Source organism: Oncorhynchus kisutch, unplaced genomic scaffold, assembly GCF_002021735.2.
Source record: "Oncorhynchus kisutch isolate 150728-3 unplaced genomic scaffold, Okis_V2 Okis07a-Okis12b_hom, whole genome shotgun sequence".
Classification (NCBI taxonomy): domain Eukaryota; kingdom Metazoa; phylum Chordata; class Actinopteri; order Salmoniformes; family Salmonidae; genus Oncorhynchus; species Oncorhynchus kisutch.
The window spans coordinates 10,716,482-10,738,981 of record NW_022261984.1 but is presented as its reverse complement, the minus strand read 5'-3'; the positions used below and the strand labels follow the sequence as shown (position 1 = coordinate 10,738,981).

At 43.9% G+C, this 22,500-nt stretch overlaps 2 protein-coding genes across 2 annotated transcripts in view; both read right to left on the bottom strand.

Moving 5' to 3' along the window:
* Window positions 1-17,858, bottom strand: part of LOC116360075 (vegetative cell wall protein gp1-like) — a 33,117-nt gene extending 15,259 nt beyond the window's left edge. Inside the window, exons 1-2 of the mRNA XM_031814589.1 lie at window positions 17,441-17,858; window positions 4,112-4,241 (exon numbers count right to left, since the gene is read on the bottom strand). Of these exons, the coding sequence (XP_031670449.1) occupies window positions 4,112-4,241; window positions 17,441-17,524 (214 nt within the window). The 5' untranslated portion in view covers window positions 17,525-17,858. The remainder of the gene's footprint in view (window positions 1-4,111; window positions 4,242-17,440) is intronic.
* Window positions 17,859-20,304: 2,446 nt separating this feature from the next.
* Window positions 20,305-22,500, bottom strand: part of LOC116360074 (multiple PDZ domain protein-like) — an 86,493-nt gene continuing 84,297 nt past the window's right edge. The window contains exons 14-15 of the mRNA XM_031814588.1: window positions 20,673-20,840; window positions 20,305-20,400 (exon numbers count right to left, since the gene is read on the bottom strand). Of these exons, the coding sequence (XP_031670448.1) occupies window positions 20,305-20,400; window positions 20,673-20,840 (264 nt within the window). The remainder of the gene's footprint in view (window positions 20,401-20,672; window positions 20,841-22,500) is intronic.

Genomic DNA, 22,500 nt, shown 5'->3' with positions numbered 1-22,500 from the left:
ATATATATAAATGTATATAAATACATATAAATACATATAAATATATATAAATGTATACATATAAATATATATAAATGTATATAAATGTATATAAATATATATAAATATATATAAATATATATAAATATATATAAATATATATAAATGTATATAAATGTATACATATAAATATATATAAATGTATATAAATATATATAAATGTATATAAATACATATAAATATATATAAATATATATAAATATATATAAATGTATATAAATGTATATAAATACATATAAATATATATAAATGTATACATATAAATATATATAAATGTATATAAATACATATAAATATATATAAATGTATATACATGTATATAAATACATATAAATATATATAAATATATATAAATATATGTAAATATATATAAATGTATATAAATATATATAAATATATATAAATATATATAAATATATGTAAATATATATAAATGTATATAAATATATAATCTGTAAAGATAACATTGAGTAATATAATATCACATTAACTATCATCGTGTAACCACTTACTTTTGTCTGTAGGTTTTTGTCTTTGTTTTAGTCTTATTTTTGTCTGTAGGATTTTTTTTAAGACAGACATTTTTCGACAACCCAGTTAATAAAGAGGCTAGTAAGAATCCACAAAGACCACAAAGACAGAAACAAAGACCACAAAGACCACAAAGACAGAAACAAAGAAATTAAAAAGCAGTTTCACGCATTTGTGAAGAAACCGTCTCAAACGAACAAGAACTAAAGTGTAACGCATTTATCTTCACAAACAAAACAAACATGAAACAACACCCCCATGCATCCCCCAAGGCAAGAAACAAAACATCACAGACTTACAAAATGTTCTCACACACACAACCATCTCTTTTTTTTTAACAAACTACGTGTTAAAAACAAACGAGACGGTCACATAAACAGTGTTCTCACATATGTGTGTTCTAACAAACGATGGGGTCCACAAAACAAAACAAACACGTATTCTCACAAATCTCTCACAACTTTCTCAAATGTGTTCTCACAAAAAGGTGAGTTCACCAACAAAAAAAACACATGTTCACACAAAACTGCCAAAGCCATACCATACACAGTACAGTAAGAAATATATATATATATTTATACATGTAGAGCTGTAGAACACATGTATGTGTTGGTGTAATTTTGAACATCTAATGTTGGTAAGGTGTCAGGCAAGGTAATAATTATAAAACACACCTTAGTGCTAAAATAACAACGATATGCTCACAACATTCTGTCATCCCAAATGGACCAACAATAATTCCACAAAGCATTCTAGGTCTGAATGCTCACAACATTCTGTCATCCCAAATGGACCAACAATAATTCCACAAAGCATTCTAGGTCTGAATGCTCACAACATTCTGTCATCCCAAATGGACCAACAATAATTCCACAGAGCATTCTAGGTCTGAATGCTCACAACATTCTGTCATCCCAAATGGACCAACAATAATTCCACAAAGCATTCTAGGTCTGAATGCTCACAACATTCTGTCATCCCAAATGGACCAACAATAATTCCACAAAGCATTCTAGGTCTGAATGCTCACACACAAAGTAAAGTAAAACTAATGCAGAACTTTGATACGTTTAAAAATGGATTCCGTAGTCCGGGAAACTAACTTCTCTAAAGTGATGGCAAATAACCAAATCAATAACATGACTATAATCCTACCATGTTGCTGACAAACCTAGAGACAAAACAGACAGTTGTCACTGGCATTCCTGTCATTACAGTGATGATGACAATGTGGCAGGTAGCCTAGTGGTTAGAGGAGGCAGGTAGCCTAGTGGTTAGAGGAGGCAGGTAGCCTAGTGGTTAGAGGAGACAGGTAGCCTAGTGGATAGAGGAGACAGGTAGCCTAGTGGTTAGAGGAGACAGGTAGCCTAGTGGTTAGAGGAGGCAGGTAGCCTAGTGGTTAGAGGAGGCAGGTAGCCTAGTGGATAGAGGAGACAGGTAGCCTAGTGGTTAGAGGAAACAGGTAGCCTAGTGGTTAGAGGAGGCAGGTAGCCTAGTGGTTAGAGGAGGCAGGTAGCCTAGTGGTTAGAGGAGGCAGGTAGCCTAGTGGTTAGAGGAGGCAGGTAGCCTGGTGGTTAGAGGAGGCAGGTAGCCTAGTGGTTAGAGGAGGCAGGTAGCCTAGTGGTTAGAGGAGGCAGGTAGCCTAGTGGTTAGAGGAGGCAGGTAGTCTAGTGGTTAGAGGAGGCAGGTAGCCTGGTGGTTAGAGGAGGCAGGTGGCCTAGTGGTTAGAGGAGGCAGGTAGCCTAGTGGTTAGAGGAGGCAGGTAGCCTAGTGGTTAGAGGAGGCAGGTAGCCGAGTGGTTAGAGGAGGCAGGTAGCCTAGTGGTTAGAGGAGGCAGGTAGCCTGGTGGTTAGAGGAGGCAGGTAGCCTAGTGGTTAGAGGAGGCAGGTAGCCTGGTGGTTAGAGGAGGCAGGTAGCCTAGTGGTTAGAGGAGGCAGGTAGCCTAGTGGTTAGAGGAGGCAGGTAGCCTAGTGGTTAGAGGAGGCAGGTAGTCTAGTGGTTAGAGGAGGCAGGTAGCCTGGTGGTTAGAGGAGGCAGGTGGCCTAGTAGTTAGAGGAGGCAGGTAGCCTAGTGGTTAGAGGAGGCAGGTAGCCTAGTGGTTAGAGGAGGCAGGTATCCTAGTGGTTAGAGGAGGCAGGTAGCCCAGTAGTTAGAGTGTTGGGCCAGTAACCGCAAAGGTTGCTGGGTCAAATCCCCGAGCTGACAAGGTAAAAATATATAATTCTGCCCCTGAACAAGGCAGTTAACCCACTGTTCCCCAGTAGCCTAGTTAAATAAAGGTTCAGTTCTCTGTCTCTTTCACAGTCAACAACATGGGTTTTCAGAGGTCCACTCTCTCTTTCACAGTCAACAACATGGGTTATCTTAACAGAGGTCCACTCTCTCTTTCACAGTCAACAACATGGGTTATCTTAACAGAGATCCACTCTCTCTTTCACAGTCATCAATATGGGTTATCTTAACAGAGGTCCACTCTCTCTTTCACAGTCATCAATATGGGTTATCTTAACAGAGGTCCACTCTCTCTTTCACAGTCAACAACATGGGTTTTCAGAGTTCCACTCTCTCTTTCACAGTCAACAACATGGGTTTTCTAATTAACAGAGGTCCACTCTCTCTTTCACAGTAATCAACATGGGTTTTCAGAGGTCCACTCTCTCTTTCACAGTCATCAACATGGGTTTTCAGAGGTCCACTCACTCTTTCACAGTCAACAACATGGGTTATCTTAACAGAGGTCCACACTCTCTTTCACAGTAATCAACATGGGTTTTCAGAGGTCCACTCTCTCTTTCACAGTCATCAACATGGGTTTTCAGAGGTCCACTCTCTCTTTCACAGTAATCAACATGGGTTTTCAGAGGTCCACTCTCTCTTTCACAGTCATCAACATGGGTTTTCAGAGGTCCACTCTCTCTTTCACAGTCATCAACATGGGTTTTCAGAGGTCCACTCTCTCTTTCACAGTCATCAATATGGGTTATCTTAACAGAGGTCCACTCTCTCTTTCACAGTCATCAACATGGGTTTTCAGAGGTCCACTCTCTCTTTCACAGTCATCAACATGGGTTATCTTAACAGAGGTCCACTCTCTCTTTCACAGTCATCAACATGGGTTTTCAGAGGTCCACTCTCTCTTTCACAGTCATCAACATGGGTTATCTTAACAGAGGTCCACTCTCTCTTTCACAGTCATCAACATGGGTTTTCTTATTAACAGAGGTCCACTCTGTCTTTCACAGTCATCAACATGGGTTTTCTATGGGGTGCCCTTAATAAAAAGTGCAAGTCAACATTCTTCCTCTCTCTCTTTCTCTCACGTTTTCAACTTGATTGATTGAATTCAATACGACTTTATAAATTCAATAAGCCCTTTTAACAGATATTCCCTTATTAAGAAACACCAGTCTTCACCTCAACTCCTGAAAAAATCTTTGACTTCCCTCGATTATCAGCTTCTCCTCCTCTCCGCCCAGTATCGCCGTGCCGACGACGTACACGCACAGACACCCCGCCACAATGAAAAACACCGATAACATACCAAGGCTACGGTTGCCCCTGACAACATCGATCGTCCTCTCAAAATGGCTGCCGAAAGAAGGGGGGGGGGCCAGGAGCTTATCGCCGTCCTCCATGTTGCCGCTGGAACAATGACGTGGAGATTTCTCGTCCTGAGAAAGATAACAGAAAATAAAAGGGATGAATCAATCAATCAACGGGAGGACGGATGAATGAACTGATGGATGACTGGACAAAAAATGACACTGATCCAGCTGGCCCAATGACACTGATCCAGCTGGACCAATGACACCGATCCAGCTGGACCAATGACACCGATCCAGCTGGCCCAATGACACCGATCCAGCTGGCCCAATGACACTGATCCAGCTGGCCCAATGACACTGATCCAGCTGGACCAATGACAACGATCCAGCTGGCCCAATGACACCGATCCAGCTGGCCCAATGACACCGATCCAGCTGGCCCAATGACACTGATCCAGCTGGCCCAATGACACCGATCCAGCTGGACCAATGACTCTAAACAGGAAATAAACTAACCTATAGAGGGAACAGTGTTGTATCTACAGGTCAGTACAGGAACCTATAGAGGGAACAGTGTTGTATCTACAGGTCAGTACAGGAACCTATAGAGGGAACAGTGTTGTATCTACAGGTCAGTACAGGAACCTATAGAGGGAACAGTGTTGTATCTACAGGTCAGTACAGGAACCTATAGAGGGAACAGTGTTGTATCTACAGGTCAGTACGATACAGGAACCTATAGAGGGAACAGTGTTGTATCTACAGGTCAGTACGATACAGGAACCTATAGAGGGAACAGTGTTGTATCTACAGGTCAGTACGATACAGGAACCTATAGAGGGAACAGTGTTGTATCTACAGGTCAGTACGATACATGAACCTATAGAGGGAACAGTGTTGTATCTACAGGTCAGTACGATACAGGAACCTATAGAGGGAACAGTGTTGTATCTACAGGTCAGTACGATACAGGAACCTATAGAGGGAACAGTGTTGTATCTACAGGTCAGTACGATACAGGAACCTATAGAGGGAACAGTGTTGTATCTACAGGTCAGTACGATACAGGAACCTATAGAGGGAACAGTGTTGTATCTACAGGTCAGTACGATACAGGAACCTATAGAGGGAACAGTGTTGTATCTACAGGTCAGTACAGGAACCTATAGAGGGAACAGTGTTGTATCTACAGGTCAGTACAGGAACCTATAGAGGGAACAGTGTTGTATCTACAGGTCAGTACGATACAGGAACCTATAGAGGGAACAGTGTTGTATCTACAGGTCAGTATAGGAACCTAAAGAGGGAACAGTGTTGTATCTACAGGTCAGTACAGGAACCTATAGAGGGAACAGTGTTATATCTACAGGTCAGTACAGGAACCTATAGAGGGAACAGTGTTGTATCTACAGGTCAGTATGATACAGGAACCTATAGAGGGAACAGTGTTGTATCTACAGGTCAGTACAGGAACCTATAGAGGGAACAGTGTTATATCTACAGGTCAGTATGATACAGGAACCTATAGAGGGAACAGTGTTGTATCTACAGGTCAGTACAGGAACCTATAGAGGGAACAGTGTTGTATCTACAGGTCAGTATGATACAGGAACCTATAGAGGGAACAGTGTTGTATCTACAGGTCAGTACAGGAACCTATAGAGGGAACAGTGTTGTATCTACAGGTCAGTACAGGAACCTATAGAGGGAACAGTGTTGTATCTACAGGTCAGTACAGGAACCTATAGAGGGAACAGTGTTGTATCTACAGGTCAGTACAGGAACCTATAGAGGGAACAGTGCTGTATCTACAGGTCAGTATGATACAGGAACCTATAGAGGGAACAGTGTTGTATCTACAGGTCAGTACGATACAGGAACCTATAGAGGGAACAGTGTTGTATCTACAGGTCAGTACAGGAACCTATAGAGGGAACAGTGTTGTATCTACAGGTCAGTATGATACAGGAACCTATAGAGGGAACAGTGTTGTATCTACAGGTCAGTATGATACAGGAACCTATAGAGGGAACAGTGTTGTATCTACAGGTCAGTACAGGAACCTATAGAGGGAACAGTGTTGTATCTACAGGTCAGTACAGGAACCTATAGAGGGAACAGTGTTGTATCTACAGGTCAGTATGATACAGGAACCTATAGAGGGAACAGTGTTGTATCTACAGGTCAGTATGATACAGGAACCTATAGAGGGAACAGTGTTGTATCTACAGGTCAGTACAGGGACCTATAGAGGGAACAGTGTTGTATCTACAGGTCAGTACAGGAACCTATAGAGGGAACAGTGTTGTATCTACAGGTCAGTATGATACAGGAACCTATAGAGGGAACAGTGTTGTATCTACAGGACGATACAGGAACCTATAGAGGGAACAGTGTTGTATCTACAGGTCAGTACAGGAACCTATAGAGGGAACAGTGTTGTATCTACAGGTCAGTACAGGAACCTATAGAGGGAACAGTGTTGTATCTACAGGTCAGTACAGGAACCTATAGAGGGAACAGTGTTGTATCTACAGGTCAGTACAGGAACCTATAGAGGGAACAGTGTTGTATCTACAGGTCAGTACAGGAACCTATAGAGGGAACAGTGTTGTATCTACAGGTCAGTACAGGAACCTATAGAGGGAACAGTGTTGTATCTACAGGTCAGTATGATACAGGAACCTATAGAGGGAACAGTGTTGTATCTACAGGTCAGTACGATACAGGAACCTATAGAGGGAACAGTGTTGTATCTACAGGTCAGTACAGGAACCTATAGAGGGAACAGTGTTGTATCTACAGGTCAGTATGATACAGGAACCTATAGAGGGAACAGTGTTGTATCTACAGGTCAGTATGATACAGGAACCAATAGAGGGAACAGTGTTGTATCTACAGGTCAGTACAGGAACCTATAGAGGGAACAGTGTTGTATCTACAGGTCAGTACAGGAACCTATAGAGGGAACAGTGTTGTATCTACAGGTCAGTATGATACAGGAACCTATAGAGGGAACAGTGTTGTATCTACAGGTCAGTATGATACAGGAACCTATAGAGGGAACAGTGTTGTATCTACAGGTCAGTACAGGAACCTATAGAGGGAACAGTGTTATATCTACAGGTCAGTATGATACAGGAACCTATAGAGGGAACAGTGTTGTATCTACAGGTCAGTACAGGAACCTATAGAGGGAACAGTGTTGTATCTACAGGTCAGTATGATACAGGAACCTATAGAGGGAACAGTGTTGTATCTACAGGTCAGTACAGGAACCTATAGAGGGAACAGTGTTGTATCTACAGGTCAGTATGATACAGGAACCTATAGAGGGAACAGTGTTGTATCTACAGGTCAGTATGATACAGGAACCTATAGAGGGAACAGTGTTGTATCTACAGGTCAGTACAGGGACCTATAGAGGGAACAGTGTTGTATCTACAGGTCAGTACAGGAACCTATAGAGGGAACAGTGTTGTATCTACAGGTCAGTATGATACAGGAACCTATAGAGGGAACAGTGTTGTATCTACAGGACGATACAGGAACCTATAGAGGGAACAGTGTTGTATCTACAGGTCAGTACAGGAACCTATAGAGGGAACAGTGTTGTATCTACAGGTCAGTACAGGAACCTATAGAGGGAACAGTGTTGTATCTACAGGTCAGTACAGGAACCTATAGAGGGAACAGTGTTGTATCTACAGGTCAGTACAGGAACCTATAGAGGGAACAGTGTTGTATCTACAGGTCAGTACAGGAACCTATAGAGGGAACAGTGTTGTATCTACAGGTCAGTACAGGAACCTATAGAGGGAACAGTGTTGTATCTACAGGTCAGTATGATACAGGAACCTATAGAGGGAACAGTGTTGTATCTACAGGTCAGTACGATACAGGAACCTATAGAGGGAACAGTGTTGTATCTACAGGTCAGTACAGGAACCTATAGAGGGAACAGTGTTGTATCTACAGGTCAGTATGATACAGGAACCTATAGAGGGAACAGTGTTGTATCTACAGGTCAGTATGATACAGGAACCAATAGAGGGAACAGTGTTGTATCTACAGGTCAGTACAGGAACCTATAGAGGGAACAGTGTTGTATCTACAGGTCAGTACAGGAACCTATAGAGGGAACAGTGTTGTATCTACAGGTCAGTATGATACAGGAACCTATAGAGGGAACAGTGTTGTATCTACAGGTCAGTATGATACAGGAACCTATAGAGGGAACAGTGTTGTATCTACAGGTCAGTATGATACAGGAACCTATAGAGGGAACAGTGTTGTATCTACAGGTCAGTACAGGAACCTATAGAGGGAACAGTGTTGTATCTACAGGTCAGTACAGGAACCTATAGAGGGAACAGTGTTGTATCTACAGGTCAGTATGATACAGGAACCTATAGAGGGAACAGTGTTGTATCTACAGGTCAGTACAGGAACCTATAGAGGGAACAGTGTTGTATCTACAGGTCAGTATGATACAGGAACCTATAGAGGGAACAGTGTTGTATCTACAGGTCAGTACAGGAACCTATAGAGGGAACAGTGTTGTATCTACAGGTCAGTATGATACAGGAACCTATAGAGGGAACAGTGTTGTATCTACAGGTCAGTACAGGAACCTATAGAGGGAACAGTGTTGTATCTACAGGTCAGTACAGGAACCTATAGAGGGAACAGTGTTGTATCTACAGGTCAGTACAGGAACCTATAGAGGGAACAGTGTTGTATCTACAGGTCAGTACAGGAACCTATAGAGGGAACAGTGCTGTATCTACAGGTCAGTATGATACAGGAACCTATAGAGGGAACAGTGTTGTATCTACAGGTCAGTACGATACAGGAACCTATAGAGGGAACAGTGTTGTATCTACAGGTCAGTACAGGAACCTATAGAGGGAACAGTGTTGTATCTACAGGTCAGTATGATACAGGAACCTATAGAGGGAACAGTGTTGTATCTACAGGTCAGTATGATACAGGAACCTATAGAGGGAACAGTGTTGTATCTACAGGTCAGTACAGGAACCTATAGAGGGAACAGTGTTGTATCTACAGGTCAGTACAGGAACCTATAGAGGGAACAGTGTTGTATCTACAGGTCAGTATGATACAGGAACCTATAGAGGGAACAGTGTTGTATCTACAGGTCAGTATGATACAGGAACCTATAGAGGGAACAGTGTTGTATCTACAGGTCAGTACAGGGACCTATAGAGGGAACAGTGTTGTATCTACAGGTCAGTACAGGAACCTATAGAGGGAACAGTGTTGTATCTACAGGTCAGTATGATACAGGAACCTATAGAGGGAACAGTGTTGTATCTACAGGACGATACAGGAACCTATAGAGGGAACAGTGTTGTATCTACAGGTCAGTACAGGAACCTATAGAGGGAACAGTGTTGTATCTACAGGTCAGTACAGGAACCTATAGAGGGAACAGTGTTGTATCTACAGGTCAGTACAGGAACCTATAGAGGGAACAGTGTTGTATCTACAGGTCAGTACAGGAACCTATAGAGGGAACAGTGTTGTATCTACAGGTCAGTACAGGAACCTATAGAGGGAACAGTGTTGTATCTACAGGTCAGTACAGGAACCTATAGAGGGAACAGTGTTGTATCTACAGGTCAGTATGATACAGGAACCTATAGAGGGAACAGTGTTGTATCTACAGGTCAGTACGATACAGGAACCTATAGAGGGAACAGTGTTGTATCTACAGGTCAGTACAGGAACCTATAGAGGGAACAGTGTTGTATCTACAGGTCAGTATGATACAGGAACCTATAGAGGGAACAGTGTTGTATCTACAGGTCAGTATGATACAGGAACCAATAGAGGGAACAGTGTTGTATCTACAGGTCAGTACAGGAACCTATAGAGGGAACAGTGTTGTATCTACAGGTCAGTACAGGAACCTATAGAGGGAACAGTGTTGTATCTACAGGTCAGTATGATACAGGAACCTATAGAGGGAACAGTGTTGTATCTACAGGTCAGTATGATACAGGAACCTATAGAGGGAACAGTGTTGTATCTACAGGTCAGTATGATACAGGAACCTATAGAGGGAACAGTGTTGTATCTACAGGTCAGTACAGGAACCTATAGAGGGAACAGTGTTGTATCTACAGGTCAGTACAGGAACCTATAGAGGGAACAGTGTTGTATCTACAGGTCAGTATGATACAGGAACCTATAGAGGGAACAGTGTTGTATCTACAGGACGATACAGGAACCTATAGAGGGAACAGTGTTGTATCTACAGGTCAGTACAGGAACCTATAGAGGGAACAGTGTTGTATCTACAGGTCAGTACAGGAACCTATAGAGGGAACAGTGTTGTATCTACAGGTCAGTACAGGAACCTATAGAGGGAACAGTGTTGTATCTACAGGTCAGTACAGGAACCTATAGAGGGAACAGTGTTGTATCTACAGGTCAGTATGATACAGGAACCTATAGAGGGAACAGTGTTGTATCTACAGGTCAGTACGATACAGGAACCTATAGAGGGAACAGTGTTGTATCTACAGGACGATACAGGAACCTATAGAGGGAACAGTGTTGCATCTACAGGTCAGTACGATACAGGAACCTATAGAGGGAACAGTTGTATCTACAGGTCAGTACGATACAGGAACCTATAGAGGGAACAGTGTTGTATCTACAGGTCAGTACAGGAACCTATAGAGGGAACAGTGTTGTATCTACAGGTCAGTACGATACAGGAACCTATAGAGGGAACAGTGTTGTATCTACAGGTCAGTACAGGAACCTATAGAGGGAACAGTGTTGTATCTACAGGTCAGTACGATACAGGAACCTATAGAGGGAACAGTGTTGTATCTACAGGACGATACAGGAACCTATAGAGGGAACAGTGTTGTATCTACAGGTCAGTACAGGAACCTATAGAGGGAACAGTGTTGTATCTACAGGTCAGTATGATACAGGAACCTATAGAGGGAACAGTGTTGTATCTACAGGTCAGTACAGGAACCTATAGAGGGAACAGTGTTGTATCTACAGGTCAGTATGATACAGGAACCTATAGAGGGAACAGTGTTGTATCTACAGGTCAGTACAGGAACCTATAGAGGGAACAGTGTTGTATCTACAGGTCAGTACGATACAGGAACCTATAGAGGGAACAGTGTTGTATCTACAGGACGATACAGGAACCTATAGAGGGAACAGTGTTGTATCTACAGGTCAGTACAGGAACCTATAGAGGGAACAGTGTTGTATCTACAGGTCAGTATGATACAGGAACCTATAGAGGGAACAGTGTTGTATCTACAGGTCAGTACAGGAACCTATAGAGGGAACAGTGTTGTATCTACAGGTCAGTATGATACAGGAACCTATAGAGGGAACAGTGTTGTATCTACAGGTCAGTACGATACAGGAAACTATAGAGGGAACAGTGTTGTATCTACAGGTCAGTACAGGAACCTATAGAGGGAACAGTGTTGTATCTACAGGTCAGTACGATACAGGAAACTATAGAGGGAACAGTGTTGTATCTACAGGTTAGTACGATACAGGAACCTATAGAGGGAACAGTGTTGTATCTACAGGTCAGTACGATACAGGAACCTATAGAGGGAACAGTGTTGTATCTACAGGTCAGTACGATACAGGAACCTATAGAGGGAACAGTGTTGTATCTACAGGTCAGTACGATACAGGAACCTATAGAGGGAACAGTGTTGTATCTACAGGTCAGTACGATACAGGAACCTATAGAGGGAACAGTGTTGTATCTACAGGTCAGTACGATACAGGAACCTATAGAGGGAACAGTGTTGTATCTACAGGTCAGTACGATACAGGAACCTATAGAGGGAACAGTGTTGTATCTACAGGTCAGTACGATACAGGAACCTATAGAGGGAACAGTGTTGTATCTACAGGTCAGTATAGGAACCTAAAGAGGGAACAGTGTTGTATCTACAGGTCAGTACAGGAACCTATAGAGGGAACAGTGTTATATCTACAGGTCAGTACAGGAACCTATAGAGGGAACAGTGTTGTATCTACAGGTCAGTATGATACAGGAACCTATAGAGGGAACAGTGTTGTATCTACAGGTCAGTACAGGAACCTATAGAGGGAACAGTGTTGTATCTACAGGTCAGTATGATACAGGAACCTATAGAGGGAACAGTGTTGTATCTACAGGTCAGTACAGGAACCTATAGAGGGAACAGTGTTGTATCTACAGGTCAGTATGATACAGGAACCTATAGAGGGAACAGTGTTGTATCTACAGGTCAGTACAGGAACCTATAGAGGGAACAGTGTTGTATCTACAGGTCAGTACAGGAACCTATAGAGGGAACAGTGTTGTATCTACAGGTCAGTACAGGAACCTATAGAGGGAACAGTGTTGTATCTACAGGTCAGTACAGGAACCTATAGAGGGAACAGTGCTGTATCTACAGGTCAGTATGATACAGGAACCTATAGAGGGAACAGTGTTGTATCTACAGGTCAGTACGATACAGGAACCTATAGAGGGAACAGTGTTGTATCTACAGGTCAGTACAGGAACCTATAGAGGGAACAGTGTTGTATCTACAGGTCAGTATGATACAGGAACCTATAGAGGGAACAGTGTTGTATCTACAGGTCAGTATGATACAGGAACCTATAGAGGGAACAGTGTTGTATCTACAGGTCAGTACAGGAACCTATAGAGGGAACAGTGTTGTATCTACAGGTCAGTACAGGAACCTATAGAGGGAACAGTGTTGTATCTACAGGTCAGTATGATACAGGAACCTATAGAGGGAACAGTGTTGTATCTACAGGTCAGTATGATACAGGAACCTATAGAGGGAACAGTGTTGTATCTACAGGTCAGTACAGGGACCTATAGAGGGAACAGTGTTGTATCTACAGGTCAGTACAGGAACCTATAGAGGGAACAGTGTTGTATCTACAGGTCAGTATGATACAGGAACCTATAGAGGGAACAGTGTTGTATCTACAGGACGATACAGGAACCTATAGAGGGAACAGTGTTGTATCTACAGGTCAGTATAGGAACCTAAAGAGGGAACAGTGTTGTATCTACAGGTCAGTACAGGAACCTATAGAGGGAACAGTGTTATATCTACAGGTCAGTACAGGAACCTATAGAGGGAACAGTGTTGTATCTACAGGTCAGTATGATACAGGAACCTATAGAGGGAACAGTGTTGTATCTACAGGTCAGTACAGGAACCTATAGAGGGAACAGTGTTGTATCTACAGGTCAGTATGATACAGGAACCTATAGAGGGAACAGTGTTGTATCTACAGGTCAGTACAGGAACCTATAGAGGGAACAGTGTTGTATCTACAGGTCAGTATGATACAGGAACCTATAGAGGGAACAGTGTTGTATCTACAGGTCAGTACAGGAACCTATAGAGGGAACAGTGTTGTATCTACAGGTCAGTACAGGAACCTATAGAGGGAACAGTGTTGTATCTACAGGTCAGTACAGGAACCTATAGAGGGAACAGTGTTGTATCTACAGGTCAGTACAGGAACCTATAGAGGGAACAGTGCTGTATCTACAGGTCAGTATGATACAGGAACCTATAGAGGGAACAGTGTTGTATCTACAGGTCAGTACGATACAGGAACCTATAGAGGGAACAGTGTTGTATCTACAGGTCAGTACAGGAACCTATAGAGGGAACAGTGTTGTATCTACAGGTCAGTATGATACAGGAACCTATAGAGGGAACAGTGTTGTATCTACAGGTCAGTATGATACAGGAACCTATAGAGGGAACAGTGTTGTATCTACAGGTCAGTACAGGAACCTATAGAGGGAACAGTGTTGTATCTACAGGTCAGTACAGGAACCTATAGAGGGAACAGTGTTGTATCTACAGGTCAGTATGATACAGGAACCTATAGAGGGAACAGTGTTGTATCTACAGGTCAGTATGATACAGGAACCTATAGAGGGAACAGTGTTGTATCTACAGGTCAGTACAGGGACCTATAGAGGGAACAGTGTTGTATCTACAGGTCAGTACAGGAACCTATAGAGGGAACAGTGTTGTATCTACAGGTCAGTATGATACAGGAACCTATAGAGGGAACAGTGTTGTATCTACAGGACGATACAGGAACCTATAGAGGGAACAGTGTTGTATCTACAGGTCAGCACAGGAACCTATAGAGGGAACAGTGTTGTATCTACAGGTCAGTACAGGAACCTATAGAGGGAACAGTGTTGTATCTACAGGTCAGTATGATACAGGAACCTATAGAGGGAACAGTGTTGTATCTACAGGTCAGTACAGGAACCTATAGAGGGAACAGTGTTGTATCTACAGGTCAGTATGATACAGGAACCAATAGAGGGAACAGTGTTGTATCTACAGGTCAGTACAGGAACCTATAGAGGGAACAGTGTTGTATCTACAGGTCAGTACAGGAACCTATAGAGGGAACAGTGTTGTATCTACAGGTCAGTATGATACAGGAACCTATAGAGGGAACAGTGTTGTATCTACAGGTCAGTATGATACAGGAACCTATAGAGGGAACAGTGTTGTATCTACAGGTCAGTATGATACAGGAACCTATAGAGGGAACAGTGTTGTATCTACAGGTCAGTACAGGAACCTATAGAGGGAACAGTGTTGTATCTACAGGTCAGTACAGGAACCTATAGAGGGAACAGTGTTGTATCTACAGGTCAGTATGATACAGGAACCTATAGAGGGAACAGTGTTGTATCTACAGGACGATACAGGAACCTATAGAGGGAACAGTGTTGTATCTACAGGTCAGTACAGGAACCTATAGAGGGAACAGTGTTGTATCTACAGGTCAGTACAGGAACCTATAGAGGGAACAGTGTTGTATCTACAGGTCAGTACAGGAACCTATAGAGGGAACAGTGTTGTATCTACAGGTCAGTACAGGAACCTATAGAGGGAACAGTGTTGTATCTACAGGTCAGTATGATACAGGAACCTATAGAGGGAACAGTGTTGTATCTACAGGTCAGTACGATACAGGAACCTATAGAGGGAACAGTGTTGTATCTACAGGACGATACAGGAACCTATAGAGGGAACAGTGTTGCATCTACAGGTCAGTACGATACAGGAACCTATAGAGGGAACAGTTGTATCTACAGGTCAGTACGATACAGGAACCTATAGAGGGAACAGTGTTGTATCTACAGGTCAGTACAGGAACCTATAGAGGGAACAGTGTTGTATCTACAGGTCAGTACGATACAGGAACCTATAGAGGGAACAGTGTTGTATCTACAGGTCAGTACAGGAACCTATAGAGGGAACAGTGTTGTATCTACAGGTCAGTACGATACAGGAACCTATAGAGGGAACAGTGTTGTATCTACAGGACGATACAGGAACCTATAGAGGGAACAGTGTTGTATCTACAGGTCAGTACAGGAACCTATAGAGGGAACAGTGTTGTATCTACAGGTCAGTATGATACAGGAACCTATAGAGGGAACAGTGTTGTATCTACAGGTCAGTACAGGAACCTATAGAGGGAACAGTGTTGTATCTACAGGTCAGTATGATACAGGAACCTATAGAGGGAACAGTGTTGTATCTACAGGTCAGTACAGGAACCTATAGAGGGAACAGTGTTGTATCTACAGGTCAGTACGATACAGGAACCTATAGAGGGAACAGTGTTGTATCTACAGGACGATACAGGAACCTATAGAGGGAACAGTGTTGTATCTACAGGTCAGTACAGGAACCTATAGAGGGAACAGTGTTGTATCTACAGGTCAGTATGATACAGGAACCTATAGAGGGAACAGTGTTGTATCTACAGGTCAGTACAGGAACCTATAGAGGGAACAGTGTTGTATCTACAGGTCAGTATGATACAGGAACCTATAGAGGGAACAGTGTTGTATCTACAGGTCAGTACGATACAGGAAACTATAGAGGGAACAGTGTTGTATCTACAGGTCAGTACAGGAACCTATAGAGGGAACAGTGTTGTATCTACAGGTCAGTACGATACAGGAACCTATAGAGGGAACAGTGTTGTATCTACAGGTCAGTACGATACAGGAACCTATAGAGGGAACAGTGTTGTATCTACAGGTCAGTACGATACAGGAACCTATAGAGGGAACAGTGTTGTATCTACAGGTCAGTATGATACAGGAACCTATAGAGGGAACAGTGTTGTATCTACAGGTCAGTACGATACAGGAAACTATAGAGGGAACAGTGTTGTATCTACAGGTTAGTACGATACAGGAACCTATAGAGGGAACAGTGTTGTATCTACAGGACGATACAGGAACCTATAGAGGGAACAGTGTTGTATCTACAGGTCAGTACGATACAGGAACCTATAGAGGGAACAGTGTTGTATCTACAGGTCAGTATTATACAGGAACCTATAGAGGGAACAGTGTTGTATCTACAGGTCAGTACGATACAGGAACCTATAGAGGGAACAGTGTTGTATCTACAGGTCAGTACGATACAGGAACCTATAGAGGGAACAGTGTTGTATCTACAGGTCAGTACGATACAGGAACCTATAGAGGGAACAGTGTTGTATCTACAGGACGATACAGGAACCTATAGAGGGAACAGTGTTGTATCTACAGGTCAGTACGATACAGGAACCGAGTATGGCAGAATGTGAACACTATTTACTGAAGTATAAACAACTTGGAATAGGCCACTTCTCTAAGGGTTGGGAGGATAAAAACATACCCTAGGTCGACTAGTTCCTATTCACACACTTGACTCATGTCTTTCCGTTTGTTTTTGACCTGAAAAGGTACTATAGCAAACAGTAAGGTGAGCTGGCTGCCTGCGTTTAGCATATAACCACTGTTGCTTTAGCATATAACCACTGTTGCTTTAGCATATAACCACTGTTGCTTTAGCATATAACCACTGTTGCTTTAGCATATAACCACTGTTGCTTTAGCATATAACCACTGTTGCTTTAGCATATAACCACTGTTGCTTTAGCATATAACCACTGTTGCTTTAGCATATAACCACTGTTGCTTTAGCATATAACCACTGTTGCTTTAGCATATAACCACTGTTGCTTTAGCATATAAACACCCAGTCTTGATTTTCTCTTTGGTTTGTTATCATTTCCACACGATTTCGGGTTCTTCGTTACACTAACAGAGCAAAACGTACTTTCTAGAGTTAGCAATGTGAGCACTGCTTCTTGATCCAAGTTATTTCGGTCCTTACAGTAGACTGGAGAAGCTAACCCTGAGGTGTTGATGTCACTTGACTGTTAGGAAGGCTTCTTACCTTCAGTGTGGAGCACGGTTGGCTGTTCCTCTGCTGTGAGCCGTAGCTGTTAGCATGCGCCTGCTGTGTGGAGGAGGCTAGCATCCCAGCTGAGTGGAGAGTATCCTTCTCATCTCTCGATAACGACTGGGTCTCGTCTCTCGACGACCTCGACGACTCTGGGATGGACTCCAGGACACAACACTCGATCTGAGGGATACGTGAAAGGTCAAAGGTGGAGGGTCAGAGGTGGAGAGGGTCTGTAGGAAACGGAGAGGAATATAGACCCGATAGAGTTCTGGTCTGACCGAATTAGCATCGAGGGTGAAGCTAACAGGGTAAAGAGAGTAGTTGTGAATGGGGGAATTGGACACTCTCTTTCTCTCTCTACCTGTCTCTCTCTCTCTCTTCACCTCCTCCTCAACTACCTTACCTTCTCTGTTTCTACTCCCTCTCTCCAACTCTCTCTCTTCCCCCCCCACCCCTTTCTCTCTCTAGTAGTGTGGTCAGGCATTGTGTTCATTTCTCAACACCATGAAATATTCAGCAGGTTGGTAACAAGAGGCTCTCTCTGCTGCCCTACTGTTACTAGGACACAGGCAACAACAAGAGTTACAACACACTGTGGGCAGAAATAAACTACATGTACTGACTGTGTTATGGTGGTAAACTACATGTACTGACTGTGTTATGGTGGTAGATATAAACTACATGTACTGACTATGTTATGGTGGTAGATATAAACTACATGTACTGACTGTGTTATGGTGGTAGATATAAACTACATGTATTGACTGTGTTATGGTGGTAGATATAAACTACATGTACTGACTGTGTTATGGTGGTAGATATAAAACTACATGTATTGCTTGTGTTATGGTGGTAAACTACATGTACTGACTGTGTTATGGTGGTAGATATAAACTACATGTATTGACTGTGTTATGGTGGTAGATATAAACTACATGTACTGACTGTGTTATGGTGGTAGATATAAACTACATGTACTGACTGTGTTATGGTGGTAGATATAAACTACATGTACTGACTGTGTTATGGTGGTAGATGATAAACTGACATGTATTGACTGTGTTATGGTGGTAAACTACATGTACTGACTGTGTTATGGTGGTAGATATAAACATACATGTACTGACTGTGTTATGGTGGTAGATATAAACTACATGTATTGACTGTGTTATGGTGGTAGATATAAACTACATGTACTGACTGTGTTATGGTGGTAGATATAAACTACATGTACTGACTGTGTTATGGTGGTAGATATAAACTACATGTATTGACTGTGTTATGGTGGTAAACTACATGTACTGACTGTGTTATGGTGGTAGATATAAACTACATGTATTGACTGTGTTATGGTGGTAGATATAAACTACATGTACTGACTGTGTTATGGTGGTAGATATAAACGACATGTATTGACTGTGTTATGGTGGTAAACTACATGTACTGACTGTGTTATGGTGGTAGATATAAACTACATGTATTGACTGTGTTATGGTGGTAGATATAAACTACATGTACTGACTGTGTTATGGTGGTAGATATAAACTACATGTACTGACTGTGTTATGGTGGTAGATATAAACTACATGTACTGACTGTGTTATGGTGGTAGATATTAAACTACATGTACTGACTGTGTTATGGTGGTAGATATAAACTACATGTACTGACTGTGTTATGGTGGTAGATATAAACTACATGTACTGACTGTGTTATGGTGGTAGATATAAACTACATGTATTGACTGTGTTATGGTGGTAGATATAAACTACATGTACTGACTGTGTTATGGTGTGGTAGATATAAACTACATGTATTGATTGTGTTATGCAGGAGGAGGGTTGTATACAGGAGGAGGGCGCCCCCCCCCCCCTAGTATACAGGAGGAGGGTGGTATACAGGAGGAGGGTGGTATCCAGGAGGAGGGTGGTATACAGGAGGAGGGCGCCCCCCCCCCCTAGTATACAGGAGGAGGGTGGTATCCAGGAGGAGGGTGGTATACAGGAGGAGGGTGGTATCCAGGAGGAGGGTGGCATCCAGGAGGAGGGTGGTATACAGAGGAGGGTGGTATACAGGAGGAGGGTGATATACAGGAGGAGGGTGGTATCCAGGAGGAGGGTGGTATACAGGAGGAGGGTGGTATCCAGGAGGAGGGTGGGCCCCCCCGGGTGGGAGGGTGTTATCCAGGAGGAGGGGTGGTATACAGGAGGAGGGTGGTATCCAGGAGGAGGGGTGGTATACAGGAGGAGGGGTGGTATACAGGAGGAGGGGTGGTATACAGGAGGAGGGTGGTATCCAGGAGGAGGGTGGTATCCAGGAGGAGGGTGTATACAGGAGGAGGGTTGTATACAGGAGGAGGGTGGTATACAGGAGGAGGGGTGGTATCCAGGAGGAGGGTGGTATCCAGGAGGAGGGTGGGGCCCCCCTAGTATACAGGAGGAGGGTAGGCCCCCCTAGTATACAGGAGGAGGGTGGTATCCAGGAGGAGGGTGGTATCCAGGAGGAGGGTGGGTATACAGGAGGAGGGTGGTATTCAGGAGGAGGGTGGGCCCCCCCGGGTGGGCCCCCTAGTATACAGGAGGAGGGTGGTATACAGGAGGAGGGTGGTATCCAGGAGGAGGGTGGTTATCCAGGAGGAGGGTGGTATCCAGGAGGGGACAGGAGGAGGGTGGTATCCAGGAGGAGGGTGGTATACAGTATACAGTGTTAGAGGTTTTGGGTTACTGTTCGTACCGGCCAGCGGCTTGGCGACACCGATGCGCACGACCCCGTAGCCGGTGGTTTTTGAGGGACGTGCACGGCGTTGCCCCAGCGTCGACCGGACCAGGTCCACGTCGTTGACGGACATGAGCCGGTCACCGGGCCAGCAGGCGTCCGTCTGAGTCGGCCACGCCACCCGGGGGACCAGGGAGCGGATCACCAGGACAGTCCTTAGAGTCGTCCTCTGGGTCCTGGAGAGGGACAACATAAGGAACAGGTGAACAACAGTTCAAAGGTCATGTCCTCCCAAAGGTCAAGTCCAATAGAAAAGAGAGACTACAATTGTTTTGCTTCCCAGTTCATCTTTTTTTATTTATTTTATTGTCTTTCCAAAGGATCCACTCTTTGGCCCACTATCCTCTCCTCGTCTCCTGGTCTACATTACTAGTGATCCCAAACCAGTTGAAAGAGAGGAGAGTAGGAAGCTAGACGTTAGACCATCGAGATGCACCCACAGTCTTACCTGGTAGTCTAGGATGCTGAATCCCAGGCCTTCCTCTCCCTTCACCAGCTCTATCACCTGACTGTCTCTCTCCCACATGGCCAGAGGAGGAGACACAGGCTTATTAAAACCACGACTCCCACAATCCATGTTGTTACAACCAGGAAGTAGACAGCAGGGCTGGTCATACTGGGATGGGAGAGGAGGAGAGAGAAGAGAGAGAGAGAGAGAGAGAGAGAGAGAGAGTTAGGGAGCAATCTCATATGACACCCCAGCTGCAGTCTGATTGACTATCTTTCCACCCTTCTTCTAGAAATAGTGTCCACTTGATCACTTCGCCTAATGGCATTAAAGGGATTGGGTTGACCCCACCAATATGTCTGACACCATCTCCATATCCCCCCTTCTCCATATCCCCCCTTCTCCATATCCCTCCATCTCCATATCCCCCCTTCTCCATATCCCTCCATCTCCATCTCTATATCCCCTCCATCTCCATATCCTCCATCTCCATCTCTATATCCCTCCATCTCCCCTCCATCTCCATATCCCTCCATCTCCATATCCCTCCATCTCTATGTCCCTCCATCTCCATCTCCATCTCCCTCTCCATCCCATATCCCTCCATCTCTCCATCTCTATATCCCTCCATCTCTATATCCCTCCATCTCCATATCCCTCCATCTCCATATCCCTCCTCCATCTCTATATCCCTCTCTCTATATCCCTCCATCTCTATATCCCTCCATCTCCACATCCCTCCATCTCCAAATCCCTCCATCTCCATATCCCTCCATCTCCACCATATCCCTCCATCTCCATATCCCTCCATCTCTCTATATCCCTCCATCTCCATATCCCTCCATCTCCCTCCATCTCCATATCCCTCCATCTCCATATCCCTCCATCTCCATATTCTCCTCCATCTTCATATCCCCCTCCATCTCCATATCCCTCCATCTCCATATTCCTCCCATCTCCATATCCCTCCATCTCCATATCCCTCCATCTCCATATCCCCCATCTCCATATCCCTTCATCTCCATATCCCTCTCTCCCTCCTCCCTCCATATCCCTCCATCTCCATATCCCTCCATCTCCATATCCCTATCCCTCCATCTCCATCTTCCACATCCCTCCATCTCCATATCCTCCATCTCCATATCCCTCCATCTCCATATCCCCATCCCCCCTTCTCCATATCCTCCATCTCCATATCCCTCCATCTCCATATCCCCCATCTCCATCTCTATATCCCTCCATCTCCATATCCCTCCATTCTCCATATCCCTCCATCTCCATATCCCTCCATCTCCCTCCATCTCCATATCCCTTCATATCTCCATATCCCTCCATCTCCATATCCCTTCATCTCCATATCCCTCCATCTCCATATCCCTCCATCTCCATATCCCTCCATCTCCATATCCCTCCATCTCCATCTCCACATCCCTCCATCTCCATATCCCTCCATCTCCATATCCCTCCATCTCCATATCCCTCCATCTCCATATCCCTCCATCTCCATATCCCTCCATCTCCATATCCCCCCTTCTCCATATCCCTCCATCTCCATATCCCTCCATCTCCATATCCCCATCTCCATCTCCATATCCCTCCATCTCCACATCCCTCCATCTATCTCCATATCCCTCCATCTCCATATCCCTCCATCTCCATATCCCCCTTCTCCATATCCCTCCATCTCCATATCCCTCCATCTCTCCATATCCCTTCCCTCCTCTCCCTCCTATCTCCATCCCTCCATCTCCATATCCCTCCATCTCCATATCCCTCCATCTCCATATCCCTCCATCTCTATATCCCTCCATCTCCATATCCCTCCATC